This window comes from Mycteria americana, chromosome 6, assembly GCF_035582795.1.
Source record: "Mycteria americana isolate JAX WOST 10 ecotype Jacksonville Zoo and Gardens chromosome 6, USCA_MyAme_1.0, whole genome shotgun sequence".
Classification (NCBI taxonomy): domain Eukaryota; kingdom Metazoa; phylum Chordata; class Aves; order Ciconiiformes; family Ciconiidae; genus Mycteria; species Mycteria americana.
This window is the reverse complement of record NC_134370.1, coordinates 71,138,305-71,157,933: the sequence shown is the minus strand read 5'-3', so window position 1 is coordinate 71,157,933 and position 19,629 is coordinate 71,138,305. Positions and strand designations below refer to the sequence as shown.

General features: G+C 41.0%; 1 protein-coding gene across 2 annotated transcripts in view; it reads left to right on the top strand.

The window, feature by feature from the left end:
• Positions 1 to 19,629, top strand: part of MAP1A (microtubule associated protein 1A) — a 72,109-nt gene that overhangs the window by 2,761 nt on the left and 49,719 nt on the right. For both annotated transcript variants that reach the window (XM_075506554.1, XM_075506556.1), the window contains exon 2: positions 2,322 to 2,423. In XM_075506554.1, coding sequence (XP_075362669.1) covers positions 2,322 to 2,423 — 102 coding nt within the window. The remainder of the gene's footprint in view (positions 1 to 2,321; positions 2,424 to 19,629) is intronic.

Here is a 19,629-nt window from a genome sequence, read left to right as displayed (position 1 = left end):
CAAAAAGTGCGCTTTCCCAAACTTCTTCCTATACCTTGGTTCAGGAGAATGGAATAGTGAATATAGGACACTATGGGAACCTGCTTGTTTCCATATGTAGTGCTGCTTAGGCAGTGGCATTGTGCATCGGTGGGATGCTTGAACAACACTTATTCTAAAACGCTGTCTAATAAATACTGGTCTTATTTTTCTGTTCCTGTGTGACTTTTGTCCAGTTTTGAAAAACATCTGGAAGACTAGGTCTGGTATTAGGGGGAAATGCCAAATCTTATAAGCCAATTGCCTCAGCAGGAAATAAAGAAGTTCACAAGGGCATAAGGAAAGAGATGGAAAACTGATGAGTCACATGGTACCTTACCCAAGCCATGCATGTGCAAAGAGCATCAATATTTAGAAGCCTTATTGTGGTATGGTCTGCACTCTTGTATCAGGACGTAGAGGATCCTAATCAGCAAGGACAGTGTTCTGGCTCCTGTGCCATGGGATGATAAATTGAAATTGTGCCAGGTGGGGAGAGATTAGGAGTAACTTCAGACCAGCTGGAGGGGAAAAAATGTTGAATAAATTGTTGCAAGTAGGAGATGATAATTTCACTCTTCCCTTTCCTTGCTCTGAAAGAGGATCTCTTCTTTCTGCGTCTTAGAGGATGTAGCAGTACCTCAAATAGCACTTACTGCTGCAGTAGGACACCATGACAGTGACACAGCAGCTAGTCAGCAGGATTTGCCCTGCAGAGTGCCACCTTGTTCCTGTCTGGGTCAGAACGCTCATCAGTACTGCATTAAGATGCACTTATATTGGACATTTGTTTAAACAATCATGCTTTCCAAGAGTATAGCATAGGAAAACATTTTGTTCACCTTCTTGCTCCCTGTCTTTTATTACACGTTTCATTTGTTCCTATCCCATGCCCAAACTGAAAGGAATAGATGTTCTGTGACATTGAAGGTGGTGGTAAGTTTTGGTTTTTTTTCTTTTTGCACACCCACCCCCACCCCCGATGTTCAGAGGGTTTGCTGAGGGTGTTTTGTGCATTCTGCAGTGCAGACTGTCAGGTAATAAATAAGCTATATTACTCGACTGTGTCAGCTGTCACCAGAAGGAAACTAAGAACAAAATTTTCTTGAGCTGCTGTAGATTCTACAGGCCTTGAGACTCCTGAACTGTGTGATGCAATGATTATTAACTCTATCTTGACTGTGTGTAGAAAGCTGAAGCTTGTATCCTAGAAGATCCTGTTTCCCACCAGTGGCCAGCAGAAGCTGTTGCACAACGTGGAGTTACTGTGCTGGAGAACTAGAACTGCAGTAACTGGGAATGGTATCGCCATGAAAAATCAACTTGCTTCACTTGAAAGAAGGCAGATATCAGATGCATTAAAACTTTGTATTTTATGCAAGAGAAGACATGTCTCCAGAAGATGGTGGAAGAACTCTGAGGACCCCATCAATAAGCACTGGGGCTGAAATTCTTGTTTCAGTTAACTCTTAGAAGTCTGTGGTGTTGGCCTTCAACATCTGTACTTCAGCAGGCAGCAGCACAAGAGGCTGGAGTAGTGATTCATGCTGATATCCTGGTTTTGTTGATGGTGCCAAAGCGTAGTATCACACCACCTAGGAGAGGCTGCTCCTTACTGGGATGTGAAGATCTGTAGTGTTTGGTGTCATCCAGAATGTACAACTGCTCACACTGAGGTCTGAAGGTGACTTCCCCAGCATGGCATGGTGCCACTTGCTCTGGGAGCAGATGCTGCTTCCTGCTGTGATATGAAGGCGATTAGCTTACAAAGATTATATAGATTAAAGAGCAAACTCCAAGGGTCTCAGTGGGATCAGGGGCTTTGAAGGAGTGATTAGGCAGAGCAAGTTGTGGGGGGGCTTTTGTGACTTGGAGGATGCACAGGTTATAAGAGCAGAGAAGCTGGTGTCTCTGAGCTGTTCAGTAGTTTAACCATCCAGTAGACCATATCTACTCGTGACCAATGCTGAATAATGTAGAAGATGCAAAACTAACACAAGGTATTTGCTTGGTTAGGCAGTAGTGTAATTTATTTAGCCTCAATCCCTTGTAGCTTGTTAGCTTCACTTGCGTGAAGCCCCAGTTGAATGAAGACTTGTTCACTGCATGTACTTCAGGGACAGATGTTTTATGGAAGGTAAGCATCTCACAGCCCTCTGCTTCTGCAGACTTTCTCCATCCTAAGTATGCTCTTTTGGAAGACCGTCACTGGTCCTTGTGTGTCCTGTTGACTTCTCTATCTCCCCTTCTGTTTCTGGAATAAATGTAATAACTCACTATTCTTTTTTGTTGTTGTTGGGCAGGAATTCGCTCCTGGAACATTAACGTTCTGTCCTGTGACCTGAACCAGCAACTGCGACTCTTTGTAACCAGACACCTGGCCCAGTTTTCTTCAGAAGTCAAAGGTCAGCTTTTTGGTTTATCAGTATTAACTTTTAACTTTTCTTTTGGGTTTGGAAAAAAATACAGAATAAAGCTGATTGATTGTTATTTAGAATGTCAAATTCAATTAGTGAGTTGTTTGCCCAGGATTCTGCAGACATGAATAGTAAAGAAGAAAAAACTACCTTCAGGATCTGTTGGATGCAAGGAATTTAACTTAAAATGACATATCTTACTACTGAGAATAGAGTGAATAGAAACATGTGCTGTTTAAAAGCCTATTAAGTTAGTAAGTTAGAATTTGTCTCTTCTGTACCTTATTCAGGTGGCACAATATAGTTTTACTTCATAAGCTATTTATCATCTATCTCTTCCTTCTGGGTTTTAGGATGTACTTTTGTATGCACAAAATGTGTTGCAAGTAGTGTGTAAGACTAGTCAAATTACTTTCTGAATCCCTTTGTTGAAGGCCTGTCTCCCTTTCCTGAGAAGAACAATGAATAGGAATGTTATAGAAATGACATTAACATTTAGAAATTGTGCTTGCTCAGCTTGTGAAAAGCTTGAACTCTGGTTAGGCTGTTTATAATACTTTTATGTAATGTATGTTAAAGTTACTATAGTAAGCACAGATGACACTGTTGCAAAATCTTTTTTATGTAAGACTGTCTTATAGCTCACTGTATGTCTCACACTCTTGTCAAAGCTCCTAAATATATTTTCCAGCTGGGGAGACTGTTCTCCTAATGGATAGCTGTGAAAGAAGGTACCAGGACTCTTAAAATGTGCCACTGTCTGAGAGGTCTCTTACCTTTCCTGTGACTTTTTAACAAGGGTATAGGAAGTCTCACTCTTTGCAAAGCAGCGTGTGTATACACACGCTTACGGGATTAAAATACTGTGTATGAAACATATCAGTTGAAACACTCAGCAGAAGATCTGTCTAAATTTGAAGCACCTATAACAGAGTCTATGGTACAAATAGACTAAGCACTAACAAGTCATCGTGAGTATAACATTTGCCCAAGAATTCTTATAACTCAGGGTTGAAATATCTGGATTAATATTAGCAACATGTATCCCCCCTCACTTCCCTTCCTTGGTTCCTGAGGAGCAAAGGGTGATAAATGTGATGACAGTCTATAAAGAAGGTTCCATGAGGGATCTGGGAAATTGCAGGTCTGTTAACCAACTCTCAGGTCTACTGGGCAAATCAGTAGTAGCTATAATAAAAGGCAGAATTAGTGTCTACCGGGGAAGAGTCACCATTGGTTCTGCGAAGGGAAGTCCTGCTTTTCAAATGTCTTGAAGCTCTTTGAAGAGATCAGCGAACATAGATTAGTGATTTAGTCTACCAGCCAAAAATGTTTTGGAATCTAAGTCCTTGAAGTCAGCTTAAGGAAGCCTATTGGCCACAGAATTAGGGGCCAGGCTTTGGTAGGCAGAAGTTACTGAGAGAAGGATGGGTAAACAGAAGTTCTGACGTAAATAGCCAGCTCTGACAATGGAAGTAGATTGCCAGTTGAGTTCAACAAGGTACATGCTGCTTAACATAGCTACTTAAATGTTAAAGGGTGAGCAGTGAGGCAAGTTTGATAATCCAAAGTCATTCAGGACTCAGTAATGCCGAGTCCTAACTGAAGAATTTAAGCTGTGTAAGGTAAATGCCCATATGCAAAACCAACACCCAAATGTAGCTTCAAATTAAAAAAAAAAAAAGGTGGGCTCTGAACTGACCATTACCATGGAGGAATGAAATCCTGTAGTTATGATAGAGTTCATGGAAGCATCAATTCAGTGCTTGGCAGCAAACAAAACAGATAAAATGTTAGGAATTACTGGGTAAGAACAGAGGACAAAACAAGGAGCATCATGGCACTGTATATTAGATCCCAGATCTTGAATACTGTGGGGTTTTGGTCCCCTTATCTCAAATGCAGTGGAACTGCAGTAGAGCTCAGGAGTAATGAGGATGGTCAGAGGTCTGGAGTAGCTTTTTCAAGAAATGATCAAGTAAGCTGAGATGCTTCAGTTTGGAAAAGAATTGCCTAAAGATATGAGCAAGAACTAGGGGGAATTAAATGAAACTGGTGGAAGTCATGTTCAAAAGAAAATATGGTGATATGGTTGGACATTCAACCAATAGTGGAGCCATAAAATTTACCTCCACAACATCCTTTGGCAAGAAGCTTGTGGGTTCAGAAAGGAAACTGGATAAATATTTGAAAGAGATCCTTTGGGGGTGTTACTAAATGGATGAGCCGAAACAGGGGGACTTTATTGTCCCTTCTAACCTTATTTAAGTCTGTCTATTACAGAACACTCAATACATATTTCAAACCATTAAATCTTGAATGAGGCAGAACAGAAGTAGTTAAGTATAGAAGCAAACAGCATGAATGAAGGATTTCTGTTCACCTGTGCATCCACAGACACTCCTTAAATATTGATGGGCCTCTCCAGTGTGCAGTTACATAAATTTAGTTCCGATTAGTTAATTTCTGTGGCTAATGACATAGATCAGCTGGCATCTTGTCACACGTCCAACACAGACTTATGATCTGGGTCTGGCAGAGACTTGATCTCACCTCTAGAAGAACATCAGACATGAATGTTATTTTACTAGCCATTCACAGCCACTTCTGTTCTGAGAAACAGAGACACCTTGCGGAAAAACTTAGTTGACTTTTCTAGTGGGCCTGGGAAAACATAGAGCAACATATGAGACAATCGTATCTCGCTCAAGTTGTCTCCTACTATTGCAACTAGTTAAGCAGTGGCCTGTTAGATGCCCAGTTTTCTAGAAGTGTTCTGAGGATTTGAACTCGACAGCCCCTAACTGTTTGATATAGACCCTTACAATGTTATACTACTGTAGCAAGCAATGAAGAGTTTTCTATTTTGTAGCTGTCACTGTAGCTGAATACCAGTGCAAGGGGTAGTTGAAAGAACAATCCAACATCCAAACATCTGTCTGATCTATTTTCATTACAAAAAAAATCTCAAATCTGAAAGGAATTAACTGGAGAGGAAAATATCTAACTGAAACGGATCACTAGCTCCTGTTGAAGGGTTGTGTTTCTGTTGGGTATAATGTGGATCTGGAAGCTCTCATATCTATATGGAGGAAAGACTACTAGAGCAACAGTTGAATGGCTTGTGGCTGGCAGTTTTTTTAGAAAGAGCAAACAATAATTATTGCTGGTTAAGAAGAAACCCATGAACTGAGCCGATAGCCTCTCTTTCTATTGAAGCCTTTCTTGACTGGCATAACCCTAACTTTGGACAATCAAAATCCACTGATGACTGACAGTATAAAATTTCTGATTTTTGTCTTGCTTTTGCTTTTTGTTATGATCTAGTCTTTATCTGGGATAATGGTGATGTGTGTGTTTGTCACCTCCAGGTTACACTTCTGCATCCCATTGCGTTTAGGTCTGAAAAGAAGAAATAACAAAACTCCACCATGTATAGGAGATAGTAGACAGGTCAATGTTACCCTGTAGGGCCTTTGGCTACTAGTTCTCTTTGTGTCCTGTTTTAACTTTCAAGCTCACCATGAGTTGGCAAATAGCTTCTCTGTAAAACCCTCTGTCGTGGCTGTGGCCCTGTGGTTCCATAGGTGAACAGCGCCTAAAAGTTGACTTACAACCACGTCTCCATTTGTGTATGGCAGGATAGCTCTAACTCCAGAGCAATGTAACTGGAGCCTGAAGCATTATCTTGATTCAGGCTGTAAAGCAGGAAACTGAATTAGACTCTGACCATCTGTAAAGCATGGTAGGTCCTCTTGTCTGAAGGCTTTCCCCTATAACTGCAAATATTTAATGCATTAAACATTTAAAAATGCTATTTATCTTCTCCCCAGAAATGATTTCTGTAAGAGTCCTATAAGGTTCCATGAAATCTCCTGTGGGCTTCCTCACTCAAGTCTAGTTATCTGGAAAATGTGAGATATTAGTCATGTGGCCTAAAGGATTGTAGGTTCTTGTTATTCATCCATTGTGATCTTAAGGACTCTGGTTCTTATTCCTAACATTGCATTTGTAAGATAATGGCTAGGCTACCATTAATCTGTTTATTAAAGTGCTGTGGTATCACTGGACCTGAAAAATCCTTGCTTTATCACACTAGGGTCTAAAGATCCTGACCTGTTTTCTCAGGAGTGCTTAGCGTTGGACAGGCATGTGATAAGCGTTCAATATTTGCTCAGGAAAGAGCTAAGGCACGTATAGGGATGGATAGGATTCCAGTAACACGAACAATTCTGTGGTCTGTTTGCATGCTTCACTAACAAACTTGCTGATCAGTAGCAGTAATTTTATCTCATCTAGATAGAAATACAGATTAATTGTTATAATTATGCTTTAATTTGACAGATATTGGTGGTCTCAACTGAGCAACAGAGCAATGGGCTATCACTTTAGTAGAACAGTTTGATCTGTAAGTCTGTTTTCTATCTTATGACAGTGCAAAGTAGGAAATTGATATCTATTTTCCTTTCCACAATAACGGTTCTAGTGCCACAGTGCAGACTTTAAGCAGCCGTAGCTATCTGCAGGATCTGGTAGAGCTGAAGAAACACGTGTGTTCATGCTCTTTGATGTAGGGATTTCACATGTTGCTATGTATAACTGGTGTGTGAGGGAGAAAGTTCTGGAGTTGGCTCAGTCAAATTCTTCTTTAAGATTCCGGTGCTGATGTACTTCAGTAATGCTGTGGAGAAAAAGTGACAGCGTTCAGACACAAACAGGATGCGCTCTGTATTCTAGGACAATTCCTAGCTTCACCTGGAGGAACTTGTCTGCAAACTGTCCCAGACCAGTCTGTCCCTGTGTCTGTTCAACAAAATGTTGGTTATTTGGGATCAAGTGCAATTCTAGTTCATCCTATAGTAAATATTGATGCAGAATATATTGAAGAATAGTCTTTAAATATGGCTTCTTGAGGTGCTGCAATTCAAGATTAGGTTTTGTTTATGCAGGTGTAACTCTTGCAGTGTAAGACACCTCCCAGATACTGTTACCTCTTCAAAAGCAATATGCCAAATAAGCTATTTTCAGTCAAATTTAGTAAACTAATCTGGGGGAGGCTGCTGTTCTCCTATACGCTGTAAAAGTAACTCCTGGCATGAATTCCTAACCTCTTTTAACTGTCTTTTAACTTAACCTAACCATTTAGTATGAACAGCACTATTGTAGCTGCGACGAGTTAGTTATAACTTAGGCAAGAGCTACAGCAAGTGCTAATCTCGTTGATCAGTTGGAGCAGGGCAGGCAAGTTTTGAGTGACACACTGTCTAAAAAGGTGGTTTTTTCTGTCCTAATGTACACCTTTTTACACAGAGATTCCCCCAAACAGACAAGTCTCTAAGCCCCTTAGCAGGTCTTGCCTTTGTGCTTGAGTTTGTCCTGTGGGTCTGTTGAATAAAGATATCCTTATGCTTGAGGATGGTTCACTGTGGCTATTTGGACAAGTCTCTCCCCAGACGTGCTTGTTTTCTGGAAGATGATGCAGGCAGTTTGTGTAACAGAAGTAGTGTCTTCAGTATTTTATAGCTCTGGAAGCCGCCTGGTTGAGAAGAGTCAGGGAGAGAAGTGGGTGGTGGTCAGATTCTTTTCCCTGGAAAAAGACAGTGTGTCTTAAAAGCTATTGCAGTCTCTCTGCTAGCAGTTGGCTAACACTATTAAAACCTCTTACTATGCTGCTTTTTTGATATTGTGGTATTGCTAAGGATCATAATCACATTAAACAGTTTGGGATGACTTGCTTTGTAGGACAAACTCAGCTTAGCTTATCTGATTTCACGAAGGGAGTTGAAATTGTCCATAGAGATCTGATCCTGATTTGGAGACTTGCAGCTTAACGTGGTACTAGATATGCTGCCACGCTTCCTGGGAGCCCCTCCCCATCATTACACATCTGCAGAATTTAGTGTGGGACTACACATTCCTGCTAACTCTGCACAACATCTCTTTGCTCTAGTACTTTTTTAAGAAAGGAGAAGCATAGCTGGCTCTCGGCTGTTCCTGCTTCTCGTGTGGTCAGCAGTATAGATGTGAGATTCTGACCTGGTGATCTAGGGAACATGGATTGGTCTTTGGAGCAGATCAGTTACTATAGGTGGCTATTTAGTTTGTGGCAAGTGTGTATGGCTGGCATACGTCATTTCTCTAATAGTGCTGCCAGGGGACTTAAGGCAAGAACAGCCAGGCAGAGACAGTCTTTGGGATTATGAAGGTCTAGAGAGCAGGCTTGCCTCACATTCCTGTTGACTGTTTCAGTAAGCATGGATCTTGAAATGCAGCAAGATGGTCCCTCAGAAGGGATCTATCCATGGACTCCATAATACCGAGGCAAAAGGAGTAAGCATGGGAATAATGGCCACAACTTAAAATGTATTAAGCAGCTGTCTAGAGCTGTAGAAAATGATGACAGTCCATACAGCTGAAGATTGCGGCAGAAGATAGTGTAGCTTAGAGATGAATGCTGAAAGGTTTAAACTGAAGAGTTATGCTCTAATCCCAGGATTTATGTGATGGTGGTAGATCTTGAGCGTAGGCAGGTTTCTCGCAGTGACAGTTAGCAAGAAGCTATGGTTATGGCACGGTTCAGGGGGGAGGATGTGGGAAAGGCTGCTACAAGAGAAATTTCAGGTCACAACTGATAATATAATATAGAAGAAGCTCTAAATGTAAACAGGGAACAGTCTTGACTGCATTCTGTATGTACCATCAGATACCCTTTGGAAGATAGCTGCAGTCTTAAACAAATGCTCTTTTAGCTATGCTGCTTCTGCTTGAGCAGCTATTCTATACTGATTACTTTCATGGTTAAGATCTTTCTAATTTCTTTTTCAACTTCTGTTGCTACTTGCTGCAAGTTCATTGCTGCATATCCTGTAACAGCCCTATGAAGATGTGTGTTCATTGCCATTCTGCTCCAGATGGACATACCTAAAGCTAGAAACTCTTTAACAGTAGGCGTTGTTCAGCTCTACACTGTACGTGCCCTCTTGTTCCTGCTGTGGGCATAGAGAAGAGTTGCTGCAATGGATTTTCCTCTTAGTATTCATAGCTTGGTGTTAGCTCCTCTGAGCAGAAGGCTGTACTAGAGATCTCCTGAAATCCCTTCCCGTTAATGTTTTTGTGATTCCATACTACTTGAAAGATCCTAGTCTTGCTTCTGTGAGGGACCTGTACCTCCACACTGGTATGCTTAGCAGTGTGTCTGGAGGGTAAAACTATTCTTTTCAGAAGCATGTGCATTAATTGCAGAATATCATTCCCTTAATGGCTGATGTTTGTGCTCTGTGATTAGGGAAAAGTCAGCTGGAGCACAGCAGTTACTGTAAAGCCAGAGCAGTTCTTTGACCTTCTATTTAATGCAAAAGGCTTCTTGCTCTACAGACTTGTAACAACCAGTACAACTTTGACACCACTGGCAAGGAACAAAAGATGAAGGCTGGTAATACAACACGACTAAGTAAAGCAGTCTACCTAACAGAATATTCCAAGACTTTCCTATCTGCAATTTCTCACTCTGTTACAGTAGTTATTTCCAAACTGTATTTGTATTATGTTAATGCTTAGTGTTTGAAGCTGAAATCAAAATGTAACTGCACTATTCTGTGGGAACAGAGAGGGCACAGTTATCCCTCTGACAGGTTTTTAGTCTGTTTAGAGACGATGAAGAACAAATGAGTCTCAAATGTGGTGCAAAGGAGAGGAGAAAAGCTGAGGACAGAGCTGGTAATGGTGAGGTGGTCATACAAGTGATAACTAATGCACCTTAAAGTTGATTTGTTGTTGGGGTTTTTTGTGGGTTTTGAGTTTCTTTTTTTTCCACACTTTCTTGCCAGCTCTTTTCTGAGTATCACAAACAACATGACCCCTGCTGTAGGGGTAATCTCGCAGCACAGATTACAGGGTATGGATGGTAGGGACAGCAAGAAACCAAGCATGGACGTGATGATGACCTGCCCAAAGGGAAAAGGGGTAGTCCGGGATGGTAGCAGCAGAACAGAACAATTATGGAAGACCTTGTATGACAAACTGTGTTATGGAGAATCTGGAAGTTAGTAAATGGTCTGAAGGAGGGGGTGGGTGATGTGATGAGAAAAACAGAAGTGTCAAGCCACTTCAAGGTGAAATACTGAGGGCTTGTGTGCTCTTACGGGGCACACAAGTAGCCCCACAGGCACTTTTGCGCAGCTGTCAATTGCCACTGGCTGCCATAGTAGTCTGAGATCTCATACAGTGTCTCCTTGTGCTGGATGTTAATAGTTCTTTACAGCCAAGAGGGACTGCCTCTTTCCAATAAAAATGGACAAGGTGCGAAGCGAAATGCTCAAAATAATTACTTCTCAGCACAAGGGAAGTACGCTTTCTGATATCTGTTGGTTTTGTCTTCAGAACAAGAAGCTGTTTTCTCTGAACATGAGTTCTCTCTACACGAATATTAGCAGCTGCTCTCAGTCTGACTAGGGGATTTCAAATAGCTCAACAGCCATCCCAGTGATCTTTCCTCTCAAATTGTACGTTGTGTTAGTCTTCAGAAAACTTTCTATAAATAACTAATGACATAATTGAAAATCAGGCAATTAAGAAAACATTCAGGTTGAATTTGATGGAACAAATGCTTGAAATAATGAAACATTGAGATACTTTTCTTGCCTCTAAAAGAATTATCAGAAATATTAAACCCTTTCAAGTATTAGCTTGCATATTTCTTTGCAAACTTCATGTTTTATGCTGATAGCCAGCAGGGTTTGTGTAACAGTCTAATAACTAGCTGCCTTGCAGGCAGATGGCCTTCAGGCTGTGAAGCCTTTCATATTTGACCTAATACACGTGCTTCACATCCTACGGATGCCTTTGTTTTACATTTAATGCCAATTGAGGATACAGATAGATCTGCCACAGCCCACTGAGGATGTAGCAGAGTTGCATTATAGTTCCCGAAGGCAGCTGTCATTTTGGATGAGTACTCCTAGAATGCTATTAACTCAAGCTAGGAAAAGAAGAATCTGTTTTTACTGCCTCTCTAGAACTTATGGGCAGCTATAAAGAGGATGGAGGCTTTCTCTTCACAAGGGGCAATGAGTGCAAGTTGCGTTGGGAGAGGTTTCAACTCAAGGTGAGAAAGAAATTTCTTTGTTACTGTGAGAACAGTCACAGGAACAACCTCCCCGGGGACATGGTAGAGGTCCCATCACGAAGTTTTCAAGATGTGATTGGACAGGGTGCTATATAATATTATCTATGTTCCTTTTCCCATGAAAAGTTGGACCAGATTATCTTTTGAGGTCCCTTCCAACCTGGGCTGTTCTGTGCTTCTATGAATTCAACTTTGCAACAGTTAAAGAACAAGGAGTCTTACTAATGGCACAAATCAGGTTGTGTTAAGTTACAAACCTGGTAAGAAGCAAAGGCAAATGCACGAGTCTACTATGCACATCTTAGTCGCAAAGTCAGCATTTGATCCTCCTTTTACAGTAACAAATCTCACAGGTTAATGTTTTTACTTGTACAAGTGACTCATCTTCTTCATGGAACTTGGAATGGCTTTGAGTGTCAGCTTGAGCCATATACTTTTGTCCACTATACTGCCTAGTTTTCAGTGACCAATGTCAAGTGCGTGACAGTAAAAAAAGCTGCCTTGTTTATTCAAATTATAGCTCCCAGATAGTACAGATGACAAGTTTGTGTGTTCAAGCAAAAGCTGTTCTACACAAGAGGCAAAAGACCAATTGCTTGTGAAACTTATATTACAGTGAAAGTATATGTTCCACACAGCTGTGGCCTCTTGCTAGAGAGACTTCTGTAATGTAGATGGATTTTGTTCAGCTCTTGGCTGTTAGTAAAAGGACTGCTATGTCCTAAATTTGCATGTTTCAGTAGTAAAAAGAGTCAGTGGTTAACACTTTTTTTTCACAGCTGCAATAATGACTCTCTGGACTTTTAGACGTGATTTCTAGTCCTCAAGCAATTCCCCTTCCTGCACCATTTGTCTGCCAACATACTTCTGACCAGAGAAATAGAAAACAAGCACTTGTCAGCTTCTGTACTTCTTCCTTATGTGCTTGAGGGCTGTATGTGCTCTCATAGTAACCACACTGCGCATGACCTTAAAGATCCCGTGAATTGCAGTCTCCCAAAATAGTTTCCCATGCTGGAAGTGCAGCCCATGTTTCTTGTTGCTACATGTGGCTGCAGCAATCCCAAGCATTGCTCTTTTCAGCTGACTTCTGTCACAAACAGCTTTAGATTTTTCTCCCAGATAACTGGTAAAGAATATCTCTGTGGGACTTGCAAGCACCACCAGGATCTACTAGTTAGACATATTTTAATCAGTTACTTGTGTGTTCTGTAAGAATATGTATTCTGTAAGAATGCTGTATGTTAGGGTAGGTAGTTGTACTGGTTTGAGCAAAAGGTACACCCAGCACAGTGACAAAAAATGAATGCGTGGGCAAGAGTGTAAGATGAGCACATAAAATACTTCCTCCTTGTACTATCCTAGCTCATACCTCTTTCCAGCTCATGGAAAGGTATGTTTTCTGTGTGTTTAGTAACACTCAGCACTTTTCAACTTCCACAAAGTTTTTCATCTTGCCCTACTAGAAGTAAAAAACCAGCAAGGAATAGAATGGTTCAGTGACATGTTGCAGGAAGAAACCTGCAACCTCATCTTATTCCTTGGATTGTCATTGCTGTCTGGTCTCATTTTGATGTACCTTCCTACACTGGACAATTCCTGTCCAATCTAGTTGTTATAGGTTCGGCATATTTGCCTTTTCATTATTTCTCCAGATTGAAGAGGCCTGGCTTACCCAATGGTTCCTTATAGGGAAGCTATTCCATACCTTTCATCTTTCTTGTTTTATTAATGTCTTCCACCTCTTTGAGATGCTGGGATCAGAAGTGTGTAGTGTTCAAAGTGGGGTGGAGCTATGTACTTGCACAGTATCATGAGATTTTTTCTTCTTTTCATGATTTCTAACATCTATTCACTTTCTGACTGCTGCTGAGCAGCGAGCTGACTCCTGAATAGAACTAAGACTATCATAACCTCAAGATTTCTCCCTAGTGGTAGTAGTTAGCTCTAATTAGCCATAGTAAGTGTCATTTCATGTGTGATTTATACTGATAAATAAAATGGCAAATGAAACTCAGCATTGTGAAGTCTCCCTCAGTACTACTGCCTCATCCTCAGCCACGCTAGTAGCTTGGTATTATCCATAAGCTTTGCCTCCAGTCTGCTTTCCTCCTTTTCAGGTTGTTTATGAATATGGTGAACAGCATGAGTCCTGGTGTAGGCTTACATGACATGCTTTATGAAATAATTACACTATATCAATACAACCTTTGAGATTTTGACAAGCTTATTTGGTTTTTATTAAGAAGTAAGGTCATATTTTCTGTAATGCCATGCTGATTGGCATTCATTTTGTATTCTGTTTGAATCTTTACTGCTGATGGGTTTTCCAGTCTTCTAGGACTTAAATGCCAGAGCACTGAAGCTCAGATTGGAAGCTGAGAGCTTTAGTCAATCTCTTAGATCTTGTACAGAAATTATGTGTTTGTATAGACTTAGTCTGCTGCAATCTCCCACCACCATTACTGTTAAAATAGAAATAATTTCATTGTCTCTAAAATATATTCTTCGTTTCTTCCAAATACAGAACAGAAACTTACTGAATTTTTCTGGCTGTATTTGACCTGCAGAGCTAAGTTTTAAAACAAGAGATAGCACAAAAGCAAAAACTTGTAAGATCATATATAAAACTCTATTTCAAGATGCTGCTTTTACCATCTTAGACTTTAATGCTAAGGGAGCTCCTCTGGAAACTACACGTCTTCAGAGACCTCTTTGATGATATTGGGCAGCGTTTTATGCATTTGAAGCCAACATACTGAACCTTCTTTGGTAGGCCAGGCTAGGAAGTTATCAGGATTAATCTTTGTTTTCCTTTTGTGTATTTCAAAATATTCCTTTGTTCATAAGGTACATGTTATGGTTCTCACTGTGAGTAGCCAAAAGGCTACTTGATGAAGATAAGAAACCAGAGCTCCAATAAGCTATTTAGCACTTTGGCTAAGCAGAGGTTAATTTAACATCAGCTTCTCGCTTTCATGCTGTTCTGTCCAAATGTTGATTACCAACCGAAAGGGCAAATGGTGCTTCTCACTCCAAAACTCATGTAAGTATTAAACCGAGACTCTGCAACTGACATTTCTGTGCATATTTGGTATACATTTGAAACTGCTGAGGCTTCAGCAAAATCATATAGGATCTACTCATGTGAAGCATCATTCCTGTGAAAAACAATTTTTCATAGACGCCCTGGTTCTGTTAAGCTCCTCTACTGAATAGTAAGGTGAAAATGCTGTTCAGCTTTTACAAAGCAAATAAGATCAAAGGAAATGCCTTGCTGAATCAGATCAGTGGTTTATCTAGCCCAATATTCTCTCTCCAGAAGTAGCAACAAGAGATGCAGTTCAGGGAAACACATGAGTCTAATTGCTTTTCATTGCCCTTTTCCCCCTCATAGGTCCCCCACTATGTTGTAGTGCTTGGATTAGGGATGTTAAAGGGCCCACCATGAGCAACTCCTTTTACTAAAAGTTGTTTAGTCCCTCTTAAATCTACAAATGCTGTCTGCCTCCACAGTCATGTGTAGCAGCAAGTTCCTGAAATTCACTGACTGCTATCTAAAGAAGAAATTCCTCTTCTGTTTTAAGTTGATTTAGCTTTACTGAGTGCTCCCTAGCTTCTACCATTTTAGAGTTTGGTGAGTAATGACCTGATCTACTAGCTTTGGGTTTTTTTTTTCTTTTTGAATAAGCGCCTTTCTAAATTGAAGAGTTCTAGACTTTTAAGACTCTTATGATAATGCCACTGTTCAAATGTCTTGTTCATTTTGATTCTCAGCTAAACCTGAATCAATAGACACAACACTTTGTTATCTTCATAAGCAGCAACAGCATGCAGTGCTATCCTAGATCATCTTTTACCGTTGTAAAGATAATAGAGTTCATGAAGCTGCACTTCTAAAGAATGGAAAAAACACATCACCTTTGAGCAAGGTCCATCACATAAGAAGTTTAGCAAAATACTGGACTCCCTATTGTAATGAATGCTCAGTGTTACTGCCTGTCTATAATCATGGACCTTGTCTATGGTATGGTGCTTATATGACTTCTTGTAGTACCTGAAAATAAATATAAGACTTCCAATTCTCATCCTCAGCTGTTGTTCATGAGTGACATCACCACAAAATAAACCCTCCTAGCTGCGCTCCAGACTTCAGCATCCTCTGGAATCTGACTGGTGTCCATGAAATTTGGCTGAGGCCAGTGCACTACTGGCCCAGGGTCTGGAAGCTGGAGCCTCTTGCTGGAAAGCTGAAGTGGCTGTTAGGACTCTGCATTTGAGTACGCAGAGCAGTGTCTTTTATGACCTTGGTGAACACCCAGTTCCATTGTTCTGACAACTCAGGCATTTCAAGGGTTGCAGGCACTGTTTTTAGTACCTTACGTAAGATTTTTTTTTTTTTTTTTTTTCCTCAGCAGACACCTGCCATCTTTTAGTGTGTAACCCATTTTAATTCTTTCTATTTTTTGCCTAGAATAGCATTTTCTTTTCTTTCATTGACTGTCTGGCCTTATTCTCTTATGTCTACTTTTTTGATAAGCTGTTTATCTTTGTTAAATAAGTATTCAATAGCTCTGAGTGAGCCAGTTAAGAACAAAAAAGAAAGAAGGGGCATCTGCTTCCACTCAATGCCAGCAGAAAAACAACAAAGGCTGTTGACGACACCATTTTCTCCATCTTATAAAATTAACAGCTTTGTCACTGGATAATGGTTTTATGGAGCATCTGTATGGTGCAGAACAGTTCTTTAAACAGTGCTCTGATAACTATTTCATGTTGTCCCTCCTAGTAGTTGCACACAGAACAACTTGAGGGGGAGGGCTGGTATTTGTTTGTGGTTTTGTTTTTGGTTTTTTGGGTTTTTTAGTGTTGCAGTGACATTTCTTAACTTGACAAAGGCAGCATTCTCTTGGTGGCCATGTGCATTGTAAGCATAGCAGCTGCAATGACAGTGACCTCCTAAATAAGGCTAGTTCTAATACACACTTCTTTTGGAATCTTCCTGTTGTTCCATGTTTAGCAGAGATGTTGAAACTAGAGATACTTATTACAAGCTTTGGGTGACTTTTTTTTACGAACGTTGCTGGGATTCTAGCAGTTGTACCTAGAGATGGGCAACGAAAGCCTTGTTAATGTATTATTAGTGCGTTGTCATTTCACTGCGGCTCTGTACGCTTTTCTCCTCTGGTGTCCCTGGCTTCAGTGGCTTAGGTAGGCTTTTCCAATCCTTGTCAATGGAACCTTGCTAAGACAAACAAGATGAGCAAAGGGGAAGGGAGATTAAGTAGGAAAGTAATCTTTAACATGTGACAGTTTCAACAGCTGTGTATAATTTTCTGACAGATTGGTCTGTTCCCTCTACTGTGCTATGAATGCAGTTCCCCGACGCTCTTCCTTTGCTTTTAAAGAATGCCCAGTATTGGTGTGGGCTTGAGGAGCGAGTCTGACCAGCTGCTCTCAATTCCTGTTTACCTGCGTGTTGCACTTAAACAGTTGGAGGTGAGCGGTGCTGGGTGTTCCTGTGCTGGCCTCTTCCCGGGGCTGAGGACCCTGGGCCGAGCCAGCTGAGCAGTTACTGTGCGTGAGCTCATGCGTACATCTAGAAGGGTTTGGCCATCAGTTTCTGCAGTACTTCCCAGGGTGGTTTCATGAAGTGGAAAGCCTCTTCACTTACAGCTAGCAAACGTGCACTATCTCACTGCTCCAGCGCAGAGTAGAGTGACTGGCGGCATGAATGTGCTAGATGCCAGAGAAATGGGCTGTCATCAGCTTCCCATACCAGTGCAGAAGGTGCGCATGCACCGCTCCGAAGGGCTGGCAGGCCCTCAGCCCGAGGAAGACGGCACTGCTGCTGGTGCTCTGCTGCGTCCAGCTCGGGCAAAGGAGCGGGCAGAGTTCCGCTGGAGGGATCTCGTCTAGGATCTCAGCTGCTATTTCAGGAAACAAATTCTTCCACTAGGTGCAGATTCGGGAGAGTGAAAAACAGTGTGGAAGGAGCCTGTTAATCCTATTTTGCCATGAGATTAATTGTTTGTCATGTGCTATTGTAATTTTAATGCCATAATTCCTACCTCCTTAGAAAACAGATGTCCCTCAGTCTAACTGGCTCTGTTCCAGGATTTTGTCTTGCCCTATTCACCGTGGCATTGCTAGAACATACGCCTTCTTCCTCCCTCTGTAAGAAAGAACTTAAAATTGCAGACTGGAGGCACTGTTTTCCTTTCCTGATCTGGTGTTGCTTCTTTCCTGGGGAACCTGAGATGACATGCTTTCTGTTTGATACTGAGAAATTATAATAGTCTTTGTGCTAGAAAATAATGAATTTTGAAGTGGAATTAACAGGGATCATTAAGCGCTTGTGTCCAGAGGCATCTTTCATTCGAAGTACCAAGTTGTTTTCACTCTATTCTATGTAATGGAATGCCTTGCTGCTTGATTTGGAAACTTTAGGGGATTGTGTGCAAAAACAATCAGCTTCTCCTGATTTCTTGCTAGGGCGAATGTGCTACTGCAGAGGATCCACACCAGATCCCTATTCCATCTGTAATTTTTTAATTTTTGTGTTATCCTGCTAGCCTGTATGAAGCAGTAATGGAACAAATGAGTCCATTCCTGAGTTCAAGCTTTGGAAAAACTAAGAGCACTGCAAAGAAAATAAAGTCACTGCCTGAAGACAGTCTTCTATTTTTATTTTAAACCAAACAAATGTTTTAACCATTGTTTGTGTTTGGTTTTTTGGGGGGGGTGTTATGATTTTTGTTATACAGACTTTTTAAGGTGAGGTGTTTTTTATTTGAATGCATGAGGTTGCAAGCAGTCTGCTATAAACCATGGGTAATTAGTTTCAGTAGTTAATTACCTGTGGTTAAAACTGTGCCTCGCTTCTAGGTTGAACTTGTTTATTGTGGTTTCCAGCCACTATATTGCATTCTGCCTGTATCTACTAGGTCTGAGTTCTCTTCTGGAAGAAGTCGTACTACCTGCAGCTGTCTTCTCTCCTCACCTCATAATGCATTGTGTTGTATAAATCAGACTAATTTGGGGTGTTTTGACCTCAAACAATGCTTGTACCTGTGTTAGGATCTCTTCAGTTTTAGCATCTTAGAATCTGCCTTCCAAAAATTAAAACCCTAAGCAAAACAAAACAAAAAACCCTTGAGTGGTCTCTGTAATGACCACATTATCAGTCACTCTATTACTCTAAATTAATAGCCTGCAATACATGCACAGCTAGCGCTCTACACTGAGCTGAGCTCCTGTGTGCTGTTCTCAGCTGTGAAGTTACTGTTTTCTAAAATATAACCAACATTGCACAAGAATGGTGTACATTTCTTGCTCTCGTTTGTAATGTGTCTAGTCGGTACACAGATCAGTGCTTTTGGTACCAATCATGAGTATCAGTTAACAATTAGTGTATTTGCTAGCAGGTAATCGATTCCTTGATAACAGTTATGAGATTCCCCTAGAAATATCTCTAACAAATCTGCTCATCAGCTGTCCATCTTTTAAAACGGATTTTAGTCTTCCCAATATAAGCTAACAGTCTTCTAGAATGTGGAACTGTTTTGTTTCTTTCTGCCTGACAATACAAATGCGTCTGACCTGTCCTTGGCTGCCCGAATAGGCTTCCCCATAGAACCATGAGTCATAGTCCAGATCTTGATTCTTGCTTCAGGATGGTCGATGACTTGAGTTCAGGCATAGGATGGCTCCTAAAATTGCAGGGTGTAGCTTGCAATGAAAAGCTTCATGGGGAGCAGGACTGTGCTGCATGCATGAAAATGACACATGCAGATGTGGTTTCTTGGAGGCTAAATCTGGTAATGTAAGAGTTTCTGCATGGTCCAGTGGTCACCACAAGCTCATTTCTTGTTCTGTATGTAAGTGTGATTCGTTGACCTGCTGTCTCTAAATGGAGTACTACAGGCGTACGTGTTCATTAAAGGAAAATGTTCAGCACAACTGAAGATTCCTGCTGTCTTGGGGGGAAATGGTAGAGAATGAGCTCTCTGCCCTAAGCGTGACATGTGAGGCTTGCTTGCTGCAGAGATACTGCTATGATAGAAAACC